The following is a 19220-nucleotide window of genomic DNA, read 5'->3' as shown; positions in this document are numbered from 1 at the left end:
ATCAGGAATAGTCAGCATGGTTTTGTCTGTAGGCGATCATGTCTGATGGATACTTTGGAGCTTTTCCAAAGACATAACCAAGGGGATAGATGAAGGCAGGGCAGATACTGTAAATATGAACTTTAGTCAGGCCTTTGACAAGGTCCTACCTGCAGGCTGATCTGATAGGATAAATCACATAGGATTCAAGGGGGAGTTAGTGAGGTGGATTCAAAATTGGCTTGGTGAAACGAAACAGAGGGTGATGGTTGAAGATTGGTTCTCCAGCTGGAGGGCTGTGACTAGTGAGGTGCCAGCGGGGTCAGTATTGGGACCTCTGTAATTTATATAAATGATTTGGATGTGAATTACTGTACATGACTTGATTATGCTGATGATATCAAATTAGGGTGTCTTGTTGAGAGCTTTGTCCATCAGTTTACAATGAATTGCATAGATGCCTTGATCAGTTAGGGAGATGGGCTGAGGATGGAAAATGGACCGACTTAGAGAAAACACGAGGAAATCTGCAGATGCTGGAAATTCAAACAACACACACAAAATGCTGGTGGAACACAGCAGGCCAGGCAGCATCTATAGGGAGAAGCACTGTCGATGTTTCGGGCTGAGACCCTTCATCAGGACTAACTTAGAGAAATGTGAGTCATTTGAACCAGGATAGAGCCTATAGAGTGAATAGCAAAGCACTGAGGAGCGTTGAGGAACAGAGGGATCTGGGAGTCCCTGTGCACAGATTGCTGAAAGCAGCCACACAAGTAGACAGGGTGGTGAAGAAGGCATTTAGCATGCTGGCCTTTTTCAGTCAGAGCATCATGTTTATGAGTAGGGATGTTATGCTGCAGTTATACAAGTCATTGTTGAGGCTGCTGTTGGAGTATTGAGCACAGTTTTGGTCACCCTGTTATAGAAAAGATGTCAAACTGGAGAGGGTGAAGAAGACATTTACTAGGATTCTGTTTGGATTGGAGGGTCTGAGCTTAGGGGGAGGCTGGATCTTTATTTTTCAGAGAGTAGGAGAATGAGAGGTTCATAGAAGTTTATTAAATCATGAGGATATGGAGAAAACACTAGGAAATCTGCAGATGCTGGAAATTCAAACAATACACACAAAATGTTGGTGGAACACAGCGGGCCAGGTAGCATCTATAGGGAGAAGCACTGTCAACGTTTCAGGCTGAGACCATTCGTCAGGACTAACTGAAATTGAAAGATAGTAAGAGATTTGAAAGTGATTTGAAAGTGATCCCATTGAAACTTCCAACGGGATCCCACTACCAAGCACATCTTTCCCTCTCCCCCTTTCTGCTTTCCGCAGGGATCGCTCCCTACGCGACTCCCTTTTCCACTCGTCCCCCCCCATCCCTTCCCACCAATCTCCCTCCTGGCACTTATCCTTGTAAACGGAACAAGTGCTACACCTGCCCTTACACTTCCTCCCTCACCACCATTCAGGCCCCAGACAGTCCTTCCAGGTGAGGCGACATTTCACCTGTGAGTCAGCTGGTGTGGTATACTGCGTCCGGTGCTCCCAGTGTGGCCTTTTATATATTGGTGAGACCCGATGCAGACTGGTTGACTGTTTCCCTGAACACCTACACACTGTTTGCCAGAGAAAGCAGGATCTCCCAGTGGCCACACATTTTAATTCCACATTCCATTCCCATTCTGATATGTCTATCCACGGCCTCCTCTACTGTCAAGATGAAGCCACTCTCAGGTTGGAGGAACAACACATCATATACCGGCTGGGTAGCCTCTAATGTTCCATTAATGCCCCTCTTCCTCTTCTTACCCCATCCCTGACATATTTAGTTGTTTGCCTGTTCTCCATCTCCCTCTGGTGCTTCCCCCTTGCTTTTTCCCGAGGCCTCCCGTCCCATGATCCTTTCCCTTCTCCAGCTCTGTATCACTTTCGCCAATCACCTTTCCAGTTCTCAGCTTCATCCCACCCCCTCCGGTCATTTTGCATTTCCCCCTCCCCCCACTACTTTCAAATCTCTTACTATCTTTCCTTTCAGTTAGTCCTGATGAACGGTCTCGGCCCGAAACGTTGACAGTGCTTCTCCTTATAGATGCTGCCTGGCCTGCTGTGTTCCACCAGCATTTTGAGGGTACGGAGAAGATGGATTTTCCCCTGGGTTGGGGAGTCTAAAACTAAAGGGCACAGATACAGGATAAGAGGGGAGAGATTTCAAAGAGACCTGGAGGTGAGTAGCTGCCAATGAAGATGGCTCCAATAAGTGATGACACTTTGCGTGCAACTCCAATGGGATAATTAGATATTCCCATTTTGGACAATTAGAGATGAAATCCACAGTCACAGACATGTGTACTTCTGTAAGTAGCATTGCTTTAAGACATTTAAAAAATCTATTGATACTCAAAGTTGGCAGACCCTGGACTGCAGACTCTGGTCACAAGTGTAGTTTCCCTTTAAGGAAAAGGAAGCATGGAAGGCGAGCTTGTCTTCAGGTACGATTGAACCACAGAGCCCTTAGAACCACGCTGCCGACTATTCTTCTGGCAAATTTCCAGTCTCTACAAAATAAAACTGAAGACCTCAGAACAAGATTGCTGTACCCGAGGGACATCAGGGACTGTTGTGTACTTTGCTTCATGGAAATATGGCTCAGCCTCACTTTTTAGACATGCAGCAGCTGGACTTGAAGTGTTTGATGCCATTTTTTTCATGGATACTCTGAACCCTTCTGACATGTATTGTGGTCTGATGTCATTTGTAATTTCTTTAGGTAAGTCTTTTCTGGTGAAGATAACCCTCAGTGCAGAGACAGTCTTTGCTGAGGTGTTTGACTTCATTGGTACGATCTCTGGCCACTTTGAATGAGCGTCCACAGCAATCAGTAACATGGAGTCCATGAATGGCCCAGCAAAGTCAATATGCACTCTTTGTCATGGTGAAGACGGCCACTTTCGTGGGTGTAATAGTGCCTTTTGGGGGTGCATTTTGAACTTTGTGGTATCCTGAGCAACTTTTAGTCAAGCCTTCAATCTGACTATCTATTTCCGCTCATCACACATAACTCTGGGTGAGACTCTTCATCCTGACTGTACCCAAGTGTTCTTCATACAGATTTTCTAACATTCTGCTGCAGAGTTAGAGGGAACCACAACACAAGATCCACACATTAGCATTCTTTGACTTACCAACAGTTGGTCTTGTCTCACCAAGAAGTCTGGAAACATAGGATTGCCATGAGCTGGCCATCCTTGCATGGTGATGTCATGGACTTTCGACAATGTCGGGTCATTCCTTGCTTCTCTTTGCATTTCAACATTTGTTACCAGCAACTAGTTCACCACTGCAGTGTGAAACGCTTCTGTCCGTCACAGTATGAAGACTTCTCTTCTTCAGCATTGCTGTGTTGTTTGGTAGCCTTGAACTCTTTGTCATAAGAGTGGGTTCCTAGGAATAGTGACCAACGTTGTAACCGGGTAGCAATCATCACGGAATTCCCTTCCTGGGAATGAAAATGGACACAAGGGGCTGGTGATCTGCACTAGCATAAACATTTGTCTGCAGAGGTAGTGATGGAACTTTGCTATTTGCCGTACTAGACTAAGGGCCGCTCTATTTGTGTGTAGTTGCATTCTGCGCTCGTCAATGATCTGTCAGCAAATGCAATTGGACATTCAGATCCATCTTTCACACTGTGTGACAAATCGGCTCCAATGGTTCACACGCCAGTCTGATGAGCAGGGATGGGCCATAATGGGTGAGCAGTTCGTCGGATGTTATTAGTCTCTTTGTTTCCTTGAATGTTCTTTCACATCTTTCTGACAATTCCCACTTTGCTCCATCTGCAACACTGCAGCAATGTTTGGGAGAAACCAGTGGTAGTAGTTTAAAAGGCCCAAGTATGACCTGAGTTGTGACACATTTTGCTGTTGGGTGCCTGTAACACTGCTTCAGTCTTCTCTTGTGACTTATTTAGCCATGCTTGTCAATGACATGTCCACAATATGAGAGAACTCACACTTCTCTCTCTTTATGTGCAGACCATAATCAGCCTGGTAAGCACTTTACCAAAGTTCTGGAGGTGTTCTTCATCATTCTTGCCAGTCAGACTTGAATCTGAGGGGGACTAATATCCTGGTGGGCAGGGGGATGGGAACCAGGATGATAGATCTGAGGATGATCCAGCAAGTTTACAAGTAGATGATGGTGTCACGTGAATGTAAGGAAGGACAAGTCAATGACTGGGTACAAATGCAGACAGAGCAAAGAGTTAAATTGTACTACAGAGGCAAAATTCAAAAGGGCAAAGAATGCAGAACTGAAGGTGCTGTATTTAAATGCACATAGCATTTGGAATAATGTGAACAAACTTGTGGCTGCTTGGTTGTGGGCATCACTGAATTGTGGCTGAAAGAATGTCATAGTTGGGAGCTTAACATCCAAGGATATACTTTGTATAGAAAGGACAGGCAGGAAGGCATAGGCAGTGGTGAGGCTCTGTTGGTGAAGGATGGAATTACATCTTTAGAAAGAGGTGACATAGGGACAGAGAATGTTGAATCTTTGTGGGTGGAGTTAAGAAATTGCAAGGGTAAAAAACCATTATGCGAATCATATATAGGCCTCCAAATAGTAGCCAAGATGTGGGGTTGAGATTGCAAAGGAAACTGGAAAGGGCATGTAATAAGGGTAGTGACACAATTGTATTGGGGGACTTCAATATGCAAGGGGATTGGGAAAACCAGGTTAGTGTCAGATTGCAAGAGAGGGAATTTGTTGAATGCCTAGGAGATGGCCTTTTAGAGCAGCTTGTGCTTAAGCTACTCAGGGAAAGGCTATCTTAGATTAGGTGTTGTGTAATAACCCAGATCATATTAGGGAGCTTAATGTAAAGGAACCCTTAGGAGATAGTCGAATGATTGAATTCATACTGCAATTTGATAGGGAGAAGCACAAGTCAGATGCATAAGCACTTTGCATCTGTCTTCACAGTGGAAGACACTAGCAGTGTGCCAGAGGTCCGTGAGTGTCAGTGAGCAGGAGTGAGTGCCATTACTATTACAAAGGAAAAAGTGCAAGGCAAACTCAAAGGTCTTAAGGTAGATAAGTCACCTGGGCCAGATGGACTACATACCAAAGTCCTGAGAGAGATAATGGATGCATTGGTCATGAGCTTTCAAGATTCACTTGATTCTGGCATGGTCCCGAAGGACTATATGATTGAAAATGTCACTCTACTCTAAGAAGAGAGGAATGCAACAGGAATGAAATTATAGGCCAGTTAGTCTAACCTCAGTGGTTGGGAAAGTGTTGGAGTTCTTTATTAAGGATGAGGTTTTGGGGTACTTGGAGACTAATGATAAAATAAGTCAAAGTCTGCATGGTTTCTGAAAAGGGAAATCTCACCTGGCAAATCTGTTAGAGCTCTTTGAGAAAGTAACAAGCATGGAGGGCAAAAGAGAGGCAGTGGATGTCATTTAATTGGATTTTCAGAAGGTATTTGATAAAGTGCCACACAAAAGGCTGCTTAAGAAGAGAAAATGCCATGGTGTTACAGGAAAGATACTGGCATGGATAGAGGAATGGCTGACAGGCAGGAGGTAGCAAGTAGGAATAAAGGGGGCCTTTTCAGGTTGGCTGCCAATGACTAGTGATGTTCCTCAGGGGTCGGTATTGGCACCGCTACTTTTCACATTGTTTGTCAATGAGTTGGATAATGGAATTGATGGCTTTGTGGCAAAGTTAGCAGATGATATGAAGATAGGTGGAGGGTAGGTAGTGCTGATGAAGCAATGGCATTGGAGGAGGACTTAGACAAATTGGAAGAATGGACAAAAAATTGGCAGGTGGAATACAGTGTTGGGAAATGTATTCATTTTGGTAAAAGGAACAATAATGCAGACTATTCTCTACATGGGGAGAAGGTTCAAACATCAGGGGTGCAGAGGGACTAAGGAGTCCTTGTGCAAGACTCTCAGAAGTTTAATTTACAGGTTGAGTCTGTGGCACAGAAGCCAAATGCAATGTTAGCATTCATTTCAAAGGGAATAGACTATAAAATCAAGGAGATTATGCTGAGCTTTTATAAGACACTAGTCAGGCAGCACTTGGGAGTATTGTCAACAGTTTAGGGCCCCATATCACAGACAGGATGAGTTGTCATTGGAGAGGATCCAGAGGAGGTTCACAAGGATGATTCTGGGAATGAAGGGGGTTAACATATGAGGAGCGTTTGGCAACTTTGGGCCTGTACTCACTGGAATTTAGACAAATGCATGGGGATTTCATTGAAACCTATCGAATGTTGAAAGGACAAGATAGGGTAGATGTGGCGAGGATGTTCCTATGGTGGAGGTATCCAGAACTAAAGGGCATAGTCTCAGAATTGAGGGGTAAACTTTTAGAACAGAGGTAAGGAGGATTTTCTTTTAGCCAGAGAGTAGTGAATCTGTGGAATGCTATGTCACAGACAGCTAAGGAGGCCAAGTCTCTGGGTATATTTAAAGTGAATGTTGATAGTTTCCTGTTTGGTCAGGGCAGCAAAGGAGAAGGCAGGTGTATGGGGTTGAGTGGGATTTTGGATCAATCATGATGGAATCATGAGAGGAGGGGAGAAAAATGGTGGAAAGAGGGAGGGTGGAGAGAGAGGAAAGGACAGATCAACGTGCATAGGCAAGTTACCACTCCATAAGTAGTGCTCATTGTGGCAAAGTTAGCAGATGATATGAAGATAGGTGGAGGGTAGGTAGTGCTGATGAAGCAATGGCATTGGAGGAGTCATTGCTCTAAATGATATAGATCCACATATTACAAAAGCCATGCCTTTTTCTCACTGCTGCCATCAAGGAGGAGGTACAGGAGCCTGAAGACACACACACACACCTTCTTCCCCTCTGCCATCAGATTTCTGAATTGTACATAAACTCACTACTTTCTTAGCAACACACACAAAATGCTGCTGGAACACAGCAGGCTAGGCAGCATCTATAGGGAGAAGTGCTGTCGAAGATTCGGGCTGAGACCCTTCATCAGGACTAATTGAAAGGAAAGATAGTAAGAGATTTGAAAGTAGGAGGGGGAGGGGAAAATGCAAAATGATAGGAGAAGACCGGAGGGGGTGGGGTGAAGCTGAGAGCCAGACAGGTGATTGGCAAAAGGGATACAGAGCTAGAGCAGGGAAAGGATCATGGGACAGGAGGCCTAGGGAGAAAGAAAGGGGGAGGGGAACACCAGAGGGAGATGGAGAACAGGTAGAGTGATCAGCAGAGAGAGAAAAAAAAACTAAATATATCAGGGATGGGGAAGAAAGGGAGGAAGGGCATTAACGGAAGTTAGAGAAGTCAATGTTCATGCCATCAGGTTGGAGGCTACCCAGCCAGTATATAAGGTGTTGTTCCTCCAACCTGAGTGTGGCTTCATTTTGACAGTAGAGGAGGCCATAGATAGACATATCAGAATGGGAATGGGACATGGAATTAAAATGTGTGGCCACTGGGAGATCCTGCTTTCTCTGGCAGACAGAGTGTAGGTGTTCAGCGAAACGGTCTCCCAGTCTGCGTCGGGTCTCACCAATATATAAAAGGCCACACCGGGAGCACCGGACACAGTATACCACACCAGCCGACTCACAGGTGAAATGTCGCCTCACCTGGAAGGATTGTCTGGGACCCTGAATGTTGGTGAGGGAGGAAGTGTAAGGGCAGGTGTAGCACTTGTTCTGCTTGCAAGGATAAGTGCCAGGAGGGAGATCGGTGGGAAGGGATGGGGAGGGGATGAGTGGACAAGGGAGTCGCGTAGGGAGCGATCCCTGCGGAAAGCAGAAAGGGGGGGGAAGGAAAGATGTGCTTGGTAGTGGGATCCCGTTGGAGGTGGCGGAAGTTACGGGGAATTATACGTTGCATCCGGAGGCTGGTGGGGTAGTAGGTGAGGACAAGGGGAACCCTATCCTGAGTGGGGTGGCGGGCCGATGGGGTGAGGGCAGATGTGCGGGAAATGGGAGAGATGTGTTTGAGAGCAGAGTTGATGTTGAAGAAGGGAAGCCCTTTTGTTTAAAAAAGAAAGACATCTTCTTCGTCTTGGAATGAAAAGCCTCATCTTGAGAGCAGATGAGGCGGAGACGGAGGAATTGTGAGAAGGGGATGGCATTTTTGCAAGAGACAGGGTGGGAAGAGGAATAGTCCAGGTAGCTGTGAGAATCTGTAGGCTTATAATAGATATCAATAGATAGGCTGTCTCCAGAGATGGAGACAGAAAGATCAAGAAAGGGGAGGGAGGTGTCAGAAATAGACCAGGTAAATTTGAGGGCAGGGTGAAAATTGGAGGTAAAGTTAATGAAGTCAACGAGCTCAGCATGCATGCAGGAGGCAGCGCCAATGCAGTTGTCGATGCAGTGAAGGAAAAGAGGGGGATGGATACTTGTATAGACCTGGATCATGGACTGTTCCACAAAGCCAACAAAAAGGCAGGCATAACTGGGACCCATACGGTTGCCCATGGCTACACCCTTGGTTTGGAGGAAGTGGGAGGAGCCAAAGGGGAAATTATTGAGAGTAAGAACCAATTTGGCTAGACCAGGGGTCGGCAACCCGCGGCTCCGGAGCCGCATCTCTGTGCTGCGGCTCCCTGTGGCTTTGGAAAATAAATGATGAGTATTTAATTAAAATGTATTTTATGTTAGTTTGTTAGTTTTTGAAATGTAATTCTAAATTTGAAGATTATGGTGATCTTGTACAATCCAAATAAAACGTGTTTTTTGTCGCTATTAATATACGTCACCACTGCCAATGCCTGACACCCGCCAGTGCGCGATTTCTTTAATTTTTCGATCCAAGGTAGGCTAACTATGGAGAATTCTAAAAAAAGAAAAGTGACTGAAGAAAACAGAATGTTTAATGATACATGGGCAGATTCATTTGCTTTCACTGCTGATGAGACTGGTTTACCGGTATGTTTAATATGCAATGAGAAACTAGCAAACAACAAAAAGTCAAAAGTCGCAAGACATTTCCAGAATAAACACGCAGCCTTTGCTCAAAAATATCCGGATGGAGGTGAGAGAAACAAAGCCGTTTTGGAAGTGATGCGGAAGGTTGATCTGAGCAAAAATCATTTCAAGAAGTGGATGAATTCTGGAAAATCAACTACATATGCTAGTTTTGTTGCCACTCAGGAAATAGTCAGGCACGGGAAGCAGTTTACAGATGGTGAATATATAAAAGAATCTTTCATTAAGATTTCGGAACATCTATTCACGGACTTTAAAAACAAGAGTGAAATTGTGCAGAAAATCAGGGATATGCCCCTCTCTGCAAAGACTGTCAAAGACAGAACCATAAAAATGGCAGAAGACATCACAAGACAGCAAATTAAAGACATCAATTCAGCTGTGGCCTACTCGATTGCCTGTGACGAGTCGAAAGACAAAGGTGATATTGAACAAATAGCGCTGTTCTGCCGGTATGTAAACTCTGCCGGGCCACAGGAAGAAATGATTGAGTTGATAACTCTAAAAGGCCAAACATAGGGGGAGGACATCTGTGAGGTTGTCTTGAATTGTTTAAGAGCCAAAGGAATAAAGACCACCCACCTGGTGTCAGTAGCTACTGATGGGGCACCAAGTATGACAGGAGCGCACAAGGGATTTGTGGCTTTACTGCAGAAGTCGCTGGACAGAAAGCTGCGGACTTTTCACTGCATCTTGCACCAAGAGGCACTGTGCGCTCAAACATTTCCTCCGGAATGCACAGAAGTAATGGATGTTGTCATTCAGATTGTCAATAAAATAATGGCAAAAAGTTTAAATCACCTTCAATTCCGTTTGTTACTGGACGAGCTGGAAAGCGCATATTCTGATCTCCTGCTGCACAACAAAGTCTAGTGGCTGTCCAGAGGGGAGGTGCTGAAACGCTTTGTCACGTATCTGGAAGAAGTGAAAACTTTCCTGGGCAGCAAAGGGCTCACCTTTCCTGAGCTGGAACAGCCAGAGTGGCTGGAAAAGCTACACTTCATGGTAGACATGACAGCGCACCTGAACATGCTGAACACAGCTCTTCAGGGGAAAGGACACACAGCCCTGCACATGTTGGAGGATGTTTTGGCATTTGAGCGCAAGTTGACAGTGCTTGCCAGAGATTTACAGAAAGGCACATTGTCTCACTTCCCCAGTTTGAGAGAGTTCAAACAAGCTCACGACATGATAAATTCAGAGTATTTACATTCTGCAATCATCGCAATGCAAACATTGTTTGGGAAATGCTTCTGTGAGTTCAGAGAGGAAAAAAATACATTTTCCTTCCCGGTCACTCCCCTAAGCATCGATCCATCCCTACTGAATACGACTGCATTGGCAGGTGTGAGTCAACCTGATCTTGAGATGGAACTGGCCGACATAGCTGACAAAGACATATGGGTGTCCAAGTTTAGACGCTTGACAGCAGACCTTGAAGATGTTGCCCGTCAGAAGGCCGTTCTTGCTCAGAATCACAAATGGAGTGATATTGAAAACCTCCTCGGACCGGACAAACTTGTGTTCGAAACATGGAATGCTATCCCCGACATTTATGTAAATATTAAAAAGTATGCGCTTGGAGTCCTGTTGATCTTTGGATCCACATATGTATGTGAGCAGGTGTTCTCCAACATGAACTTTATTAAAAACAAACATCGCACACGCCTCGCAGATGACAGCCTGCGATCCTGTGTAAAGATGAAGGTGACGTCATACAGCCCTGATGTGCAGACGCTGTGCGCTGAGGTCCAGGAGCAGAAATCCCATTAACCAAGTATGATAAATATTTTAATTGCCTATTATTTTACGTACATTCATATTTTTTCATTGTTCAGTGAAATAGTCCTTTTATTTTTCAGGTTGACAGCTGGCTGACGTTATTTTTGGTTTGTTGCTGGCGGACAATTTAAGTTCGGCGTTTTTCATAAATACAAGAAGGACTCAAATAGACATTGAGTATTTTACTTAAAAGTAACCATCAACCCAACGTCTTTTTTTTCAGAGTTCAAAATGTTTTTGCTGCATGCAGAAATGTAATTTCGTTTTCTCTGCAGGAGTTCATCGATTTCATAAATGCAACACATTATAGTTTGTTTATACATAGCATAAAGGCAAAAAAACGTATGCAGTGTTATTTCATTTTAAATGTCAAACGGGTTTTGTGGCTCCCAGTGTTTTCTTTTCTGTGGGAAATGGGTCCAAATGGCTCTTTCAGTGGTAAAGGTTGCTGACCCCTGGGCTAGACGGAGGAGAGCAGTGGTAGAGGGGAATTGGTTAGGTCTGCAATCCAAAAAGAAGCAAAGAGCTTTGAGACCGTCCAGGTGGGGGATGAAGGTATATAGGGACTGGACGTCCATGGTGAAAATAAGGCAGTTGGGGCCAGGGAACTCAAAATCATTGAAAAAATTCAAAGCATGAGAAGTGTCACGAACATAGGCGGGAAGGGATTGAACAAGGGGAGATAAAACAGTGTCAAGGTATGCAGAAATGAGTTCAGTGGGGCAGGAGCAAGCTGACACAATGGGTCTACCTGGACAAGCAGGTTTATGGATCTTGAGTAGGAGGTAGAAACTGGAAGTGCAGGGTGTGTGAACTATGAGGCCTGGTGCTCCTTAGTGGGGTCATGATCAAGGGGTAAATAAGAGGAGGTATCAGAGAATTGTCGCTGTGCGTCGGCCAGGTAGAGGTCAGTATGCCAGACTACAACAGCTCCTCCCTTATCAGCGGGTTTTATAGTAACGTTGGGATTGGTGCAGGGGGAGCGGAGAGCAGAGTGTTCGGAAGGAGTGAGGTTGGAATTGGAACATGGTGTGGTGAAATCCAGACTGTTGATATCCCGTTGGCAATCTGCCACTGACCTCATAGTTCCCACACCCCGCACTTCCCGTTTCTACCTCCTACCCAAGATCCACAAAACTGCCTGTCCAGGTAGACCCATTGTCTCAGCTTGCTGAGGGGAGGAGGGGCAATAATGGAAGTTAGAGAAGTCAATGTTCATGCCATCAGGTTGGAGGCTACCGAGCCGGTATATAAGGTGTTGTTCCTCCAACCTGAGTGTGGCTTCATCTTGACAGTAGAGGCCTCCCATCCTATGATCCTTTCCCTTCTCTCGTTCTGTATCCCTTTTGCCAATCACCTGTCTGGCTCTCAGCTTCACCCCACCCCCTCCGGTCTTCTCCTATCATTTTGCATTTTCCTCTCCCTCTCCTACTTTCAAATCTCTTACTATCTTTCCTTTCAGTTAGTCCTGACGAAGGATCTTGGCCCGAAATGTCGACAGTGCTTCTCCCTACAGATGCTGCTTGACCTGCTGCGTTCCACCAGCATTTTGTGTATGTTGCTTGAATTTCCAGCATCTGCAGATTTCCTCTTGTTTACTATTTTCTTATCTTTTTTGCTCTCTTTTTGCACAATCTAATTTGATTTATATATATATTTCTTATTGTAATTTAAAGCTATTTTTATTATGTACTGCGGCTGCTAAACAACATCAGCAGTGATATTAAACCCGATCCTGATTCTCACCGGGGTGGTGGATACCTGGAAAGAGCTGCCACAGGAAGTGGACAAGGTGGCACAGCTGCCACATTTAGGAGGCATTTGGACAGGTACATGGGGGAAGGGGCCTGTAGGGATGTGGGACTTGCAGTGTGGATACTGTGGGAGAATGCTTTGGAGGGGAGTGGTTGTAGGGATGTGGGACTTGCCAGGAGGATACTGCGGGAGAATGCTTTGGTTGCCATAGACCAGTTGGGCTGAAGGGTCACTTTTCTAGGCTGTTCTATCACTCTAGAGAACACAGTACAGCACAGGATCAAGCTCACCATGATGACAATCCAAACTATTTCCATCTGCAAACTGGCACACGATCCCTCTCCCTCTCCCTCTACTCCCGCCTGTTTGCGGGCACTGTGCCTCACCTGCCGGAAGTCCGGAGTGAAGGGCCCAAGGTAGGCCACCACACTGGCACTCAGCAGCACATCACCAATGATGTTCTGGTACGCATCCTCCAACTGCCCTGCAACGCTGGTCCACCGCTCCCTCTCCCCACTGAGACCATCCATCAGCTTCTCTGCACGTTCCAGCTTCAACCTAGAACCAAGGCAGCCTGTTAGGGGTGGGAGTCAATGTGCAGCAGCCCTCAAGCCCACTGAGTCCTCTTTCTCCCCTGTAACGCTGAGCAGCTGCCACCGCTACTTGGAGGCTGGTGCTAGGAAACTGTTCGCTATACTGTGCTCAATTCTGGTCGCCTCATTGCAGGAAGGATGTGGAAACCATAGAAAGGGTGCACAGGAGATTACAAGGATGTTGCCTGGTAGAGTGAACTTGGCTTTTTCTCCTTGGAGCAACGGAGGATGAGAGGTGATCTGGTAGAGGTGTACAAGATGATGAAAGGCATTGATCGTGTGGATTGTCAGAGGCTTTTGCCCAGGACTGAAATGGTTAGCACAAGAGTGCACAGTTTTAGGGTGCTTAGAAGTAGATACAGAAGAATGTCAGGGGTAAGTTTTTTACGCAGAGTGGTGAGTGCGTGGAAAGGGCCACCGGCGGTGGTGGTGAAGGCACAAGTGTTAGGGCCTTCTAAGAGACTCTTGGACAGGTACATGGAGCTTAGAAAAATAGAGGGCTATGGGTAACCCTAGGTAGTTCCAAGGTAAGGACATGTTCAGCACAGCTTTGTGGGCCGAAGGGTCTGTATTGTGCTGTAGGTTTTCTATGTTTCTAATCTTCGAACAGCAGAGCAGCAACTGTCTCTCAGCCTGGTGGTATCAATCTTTTGTATTTTCTGCTTGATGGGAAGGTGGAGGACAGAATGTTGGGGGTGTTGAGTGAGAAGCGTGGATGGTGAACATGGAGTTAGGGTCAGAGACTCTGAGATGAGTTTGCTCTGGGACTGGTTTAATGCTATCACATATAGAATACATGCCTACCTATCTGACAACAGAACAGTCATGATCACACTCAGCATTTGGAGCTGATGCACATCATCAAATCCGCCAATCAAAACCAGCAAACACTGGAAGAACTCAGTTGGTTATGCCGCATGTTTTGTTTCAGACTTGCAGTGTTTGCAGGATTGGATTTTACAACATTCCATGTGAAAGTTTGCTGCCTGTTTACTGCAGAGCTCAGTGTTTGGGAGGTAGGGGCCAAAGTAACTCACACAGTCACTTGGATGCTTTGTTCCAGCTGCTGTTTCTCCGTGAGTTTCCGGGACAGCTGGCTCTGCAGCGCCTGCAGCCTGTTCCCAATCTCCAACAGCTCAGCCCTCTTCTTCATCAGCTTCTCCATCTGCACTGCCAGCTCCGCCTTGGCAAATGCCAACTTTTGTTTCTTGGGGGCAACGACCTGAAAGAGATCAGTGCGTATTTACACCAGACAGCCTTCACTGCTTGGGCCAGGTGGGAGGTTCTGCAATGGGTGAACAGTGAGCTACTGAGCTCAGCTTTGGAGCTCGGCTACCTCCTTCGTTCTCTTCTTCCATGTAGTGGTAAAAGGCCCTTGTTTCCGCAGCTGCTGGTGGCTGCTATTTGGATGAGGACAAGGATGCATTACGATCAAGCCCAACCCCACATAATGCTGGTGGACATCAGTGATCCCTATGGGCATCAGTGTTGCACTCAATTTGGTGATAACAACAAATTGAGTGTGAAAAGAAAAGGTGCAGAGACTGCAGAGAACTATAGATGTGTTAAGTGAGTGGGTAAGAATCTGGCCAGGTGAAGTACCATGTTGCTCATTGTGAGGACAGCCACTTGGAATGGAAGGAAAACTGGAAAATCAGATTATTATTTAAATGGTGAAAGATTACAGCATGCTGCTGTGTGAAGGCTGGCTATCAGGAAGGAAAATGGAATGTTGGTCGAAGGATTAAATTTAAGAGCAGAGTGGATATGCTGCAACTGTACAGGGTACTGGGGTACACAGGTTCACTAGAATGATTTCATAAATGAGGGGATTAGCCTATGAGGAGAGATTGAGTTGCTGAGACAATATTCGCTGAAATTGAAAATGAGAGGGGGCCTTATAGACATATATAATTTCAGAGGAATAGGTAACGTCAAGGCAGGAAAGTTGTGTCTATTTCTGATGTCCCTATATTCCTGCTCTCCTGTGTGCTCTGGATTACCCACCCCTGGCATCTTGAAGCAATGGATGGATAAGTGGCCGTGCAGAACCCTCTAGACTCACTGGAAGGACAACAAACCAACATCACCGTCTCTCCCAGAACACCAAGGCTGACTTATAACATGATGGCTGATACCTTAATGGAAAGCTTTGTGGGTGTTACACGTTCTGCACGCTGCCCTCTTATCTTGGGTCAGGGTTTGACGGGAATGAGTCATTGTGGCCCCGTTTACCTTTGCCACATTATCGTAGATGTCTATGGCCTGGACCCAGCTGCAGAGGCCTTCACAGGCTGAGGACACGTTCCTGATGATGGCTGGCTGGAAGTCAGGGTTGTTGATAAAGTCCTTTCGGATTTGAGCTGCCACCTTTGCAGGGATGTTGTCTTTATCGAAGTCCTGTGGAGGAGAAGCTGTTAAGGGACGAATTTTACACAGGGGCCGGTTAGTTCCACACCCTTCTTGACTCAGGCTTCTCCTGACTGCCAGGTTTTGGAAATGCAATCAGTTACTGCCCTGTCACTCAGCTAAACTGCTGCCTAAATTAGACACAGAATGAAGCTCACCAAACATAAGTCACAGTCACACTGCATGGAGACAGGCCCTTTGGCCCATCTCATCCATGCTGTCCAAGCCATGCTATACACAATAAATGCTGGAGTAACTCAGCAGGTTAGGAAGCATCTGTGGAGGGAAATGAACAATTGACATTTTGGGCAGACTCTTCTTCAGTCCAGCTGAGAGGTTTTGGCCTGTAATGTTGACAGTTGACTTCCCTTCATTGATGCTGCCTGATCTGCTCAGTTCCTTTAACATTCTGTATGCATTGCTGAAGATTTCCAGCATCTGCAGAGTTTTTTTTAGCCTATTGACATTAGTCTTATTTGCTTGGATTTGGCCCCTATCCCTCTAAACCTTTCCCATCCATAAACCTGTCCAAGTGTCTTTCACACATTGTAACTGCACTCACTGCCTCTGGCAGCTTGTTTCCTGCTTCCTCGAAGTTCCACTTTAAATCTTCCCCTCTCAGCTTAGAACATGGAACATTATCTCACAATGTTGTGCCAAATTAATTACTAGAACACCTTACTAAGCTAATCCTTCTGACTACAGAATGTCTATGAACCTAAGCCTACGCCTTTTAGCTTCAGACTCCTCAATCCTAGGAAAAATCCAAATCGATGCCCCTCAGCCTCCTACCCATGTGATAGGAATGTGACGTGTTGCTACAGGGACTGTTCTCCTGACTTCTTGGAAGAGCTGAAAGCAACTCCATAGTATGGAGCCACTGGTGATGAATGAATGGCTTGCCCATTCCTCACTGACTGTGGAGAGACATTACCCTGAGCTCGGAGGGCAAGCTTGCTTCGCTGTGACTCAGGCAGCTTGATATCGCAGTTATAGTGCTAGTTAAAACTGCTTGTCCAGGGAGCCTTAAATTTAGTATAAAAGAAACAAGTGGTGAGGAACCTGAGGGCAATGTGGAACGAGCTGCCAGTGGATATGGGTTTGATTCAAACATCTCAGAGAAGGTTGAGTAAGTACATGCATGAGAGAGGAATGAAAGGCCATAGTCCGGGTGTAGATTAGACCGGCCAAATGGCCTGTTTCTCTGCTGTAGTTCTCTATGAATCTATGACAAGAGATGTACAGCAGATATGGTTACAGGTCATTCTGCAGACTGTTTTGGACAGTGTTTCACTCCTGCCGAGACCAGATGGAGGTTATATATTCACCTGTGGTTTACTGACAGTGTTGCCACTCTCTCAGCAGGGGCAGATCCAATCAGTCCCTTGCAAAATGATCTGTAAAAATTGGTTAAACTTGGAGCAGACTGGTCCGGGAGAGCAGCAGGTGGAGTGGGTACAAAGGGACTGGGGAGCTGTGTGCAGGAGATTCCCGCAGAGAGGAAGTTGTGTGCAGGAGATTCCCGCAGAGAGGAAGTTGTGTGCAGCAGATTCCCACAGAGAGGAAGGGCTGTGCAGGAGATTCCCGCAGAGAGGAAGTTGTGTGCAGGAGATTCCCGCAGAGAGGAAGTTGTGTGCAGGAGATTCCCGCAGAGAGGAAGTTGTGTGCAGGAGATTCCCGCAGAGAGGAAGGGCTGTGCAGGAGATTCCCACAGAGAGGAAGGGCTGTGCAGGAGATTCCCGCAGAGAGGAAGTTGTGTGCAGGAGATTCCCACAGAGAGGAAGGGCTGTGCAGGAGATTCCCACAGAGAGGAAGTTGTGTGCAGGAGATTCCCACAGAGAGGAAGTTGTGTGCAGGAGATCCCCACAGAGAGGAAGGTGTATGCAGGAGATTCCCGCAGAGAGGAAGTTGTGTGCAGGAGATTCCCACAGAGAGGAAGGGCTGTGCAGGAGATTCCCACAGAGAGGAAGTTGTGTGCAGGAGATTCCCACAGAGAGGAAGGTGTATGCAGGAGATTCCCGCAGAGAGGAAGGGCTGTGCAGGAGATTCCCACAGAGAGGAAGTTGTGTGCAGGAGATTCCGACAGAGAGGAAGTTGTGTGCAGGAGATTCCCACAGAGAGGAAGGGCTGTGCAGGAGATTCCCACAGAGGAATGTGTGTGCAGGAGATTCCCACAGAGAGGAAGGTGTGTGCAGGAGATTCCCACAGAGAGGAAGGGCTGTGCAGGAGATTCCCACAGAGAGGGATGTGTATGCAGGAGATTCCCGCAGAGAGGAAGTTGTGTGCAGGAGATTCCCACAGAGAGGAAGGGCTGTGCAGGAGATTCCCACAGAGAGGAAGTTGTGTGCAGGAGATTCCCACAGAGAGGAAGGTGTATGCAGGAGATTCCCGCAGAGAGGAAGGGCTGTGCAGGAGATTCCCACAGAGAGGAAGTTGTGTGCAGGAGATTCCGACAGAGAGGAAGTTGTGTGCAGGAGATTCCCACAGAGAGGAAGGGCTGTGCAGGAGATTCCCACAGAGAGGAAGGTGTGTGCAGGAGATTCCCACAGAGAGGAAGGGCTGTGCAGGAGATTCCCACAGAGAGGAAGGTGTATGCAAGAGTGCTGCAGAAGTTTACAACTTAATGAAACATTGGTTTGGTCACAAAAGGAGTGTTGTTCACTTGCTGAGGAGATGGTGGATTCTGATACTTCTGCGACATCTAAATAGCTCATGATGACCCACCCCCCACCGTGTGCTTGTTAAAGCTCAGCTGTGTAAGGTACCCGTCAACCCAGATAGTGGGGCCCCAAATAAGATAAAAACTAACTGAAAGCCAGAGGTCTGAGGGGCTTGAATCTGCCAACACTGAGGCTTAACCCCCTATACAACATTTTCCTTTCCCAGAGCTTCAACTGCACTGGTCAAAGACAACAGTTCTTATTTACTCGTGTTTTACTGAACTTCTCCCTCAAATCTGTACCGGACCATGCTCTGTCTGCATCCTTTGCTCCCACTGGGACCTGTGACCCTCAGAGACCCCTGACACCCCAATGAACTGGACCTCTAACAACCCCTGGCTGCCAGTGACCTTTACCTTCAGTGACTCCAGGAACTTCATGTCTCCGAGCATCTTCTTGGCAGGAGGCCAGTAGTCATCGCTGCTCTTGCCATTCACGTCCACCTTTCTCTCAGGTTTAATCCCCTCGACAGATAAAAGTAAACATGGGCTCAGAGTCCATATTGACACCACAGACAGGATATCCTGGTCACACTGCAAATATAGTTCTGAGCAGCCCTATTAGCATGTTAGGAATTTCACGGCCTAACTCTCCAGCGAGGTACTTGCTGGCAGGTGAACTAAAGCTCTGGTCTCCAGTTCATGGTTGGGCTTCTGGACCCAACGAGGTTTCCTGCCTCACCAGCCCAAAAGACAAGTGCTGCTGACACACAGAGCCATTACCTTTTTCTCCTGAACCTCACTGTGAAGGGCCATCGATCACCACTTGGTCGGCCCTTTTCCAGAGGGCATCTCAGCATAAGCTGCCACGCAACTCTGACTGAGCCCACTCCAGGTTTCAGTGTTCACCATAATTTCCCGCCAGACACACACCGCTCTGAGGCAGCAAACGTCTACTTACCGCCACTGACCTAACCCAGTACATTCTAGGTAACATGGGGACTCTCTCAGAGTTAGAATGTAAGGGTTCATCATCCAACA

At 46.5% G+C, this 19220-nt stretch overlaps 1 protein-coding gene across 1 annotated transcript in view; it reads right to left on the bottom strand.

The window, feature by feature from the left end:
* Positions 1-19220, bottom strand: part of LOC132403373 (dynein axonemal heavy chain 3-like) — a 990878-nt gene that overhangs the window by 489614 nt on the left and 482044 nt on the right. The window contains exons 50-53 of the mRNA XM_059986790.1: positions 18597-18704; positions 15347-15511; positions 14149-14333; positions 12905-13076 (exon numbers count right to left, since the gene is read on the bottom strand). Coding sequence (XP_059842773.1) covers positions 12905-13076; positions 14149-14333; positions 15347-15511; positions 18597-18704 — 630 coding nt within the window. The remainder of the gene's footprint in view (positions 1-12904; positions 13077-14148; positions 14334-15346; positions 15512-18596; positions 18705-19220) is intronic.

Source organism: Hypanus sabinus, chromosome 13 (genome assembly GCF_030144855.1).
Source record: "Hypanus sabinus isolate sHypSab1 chromosome 13, sHypSab1.hap1, whole genome shotgun sequence".
NCBI classification, from domain to species: domain Eukaryota; kingdom Metazoa; phylum Chordata; class Chondrichthyes; order Myliobatiformes; family Dasyatidae; genus Hypanus; species Hypanus sabinus.
The sequence above is the reverse complement of the archived record's forward strand: the minus strand, read 5'-3'. Positions and strand labels throughout refer to the sequence as shown.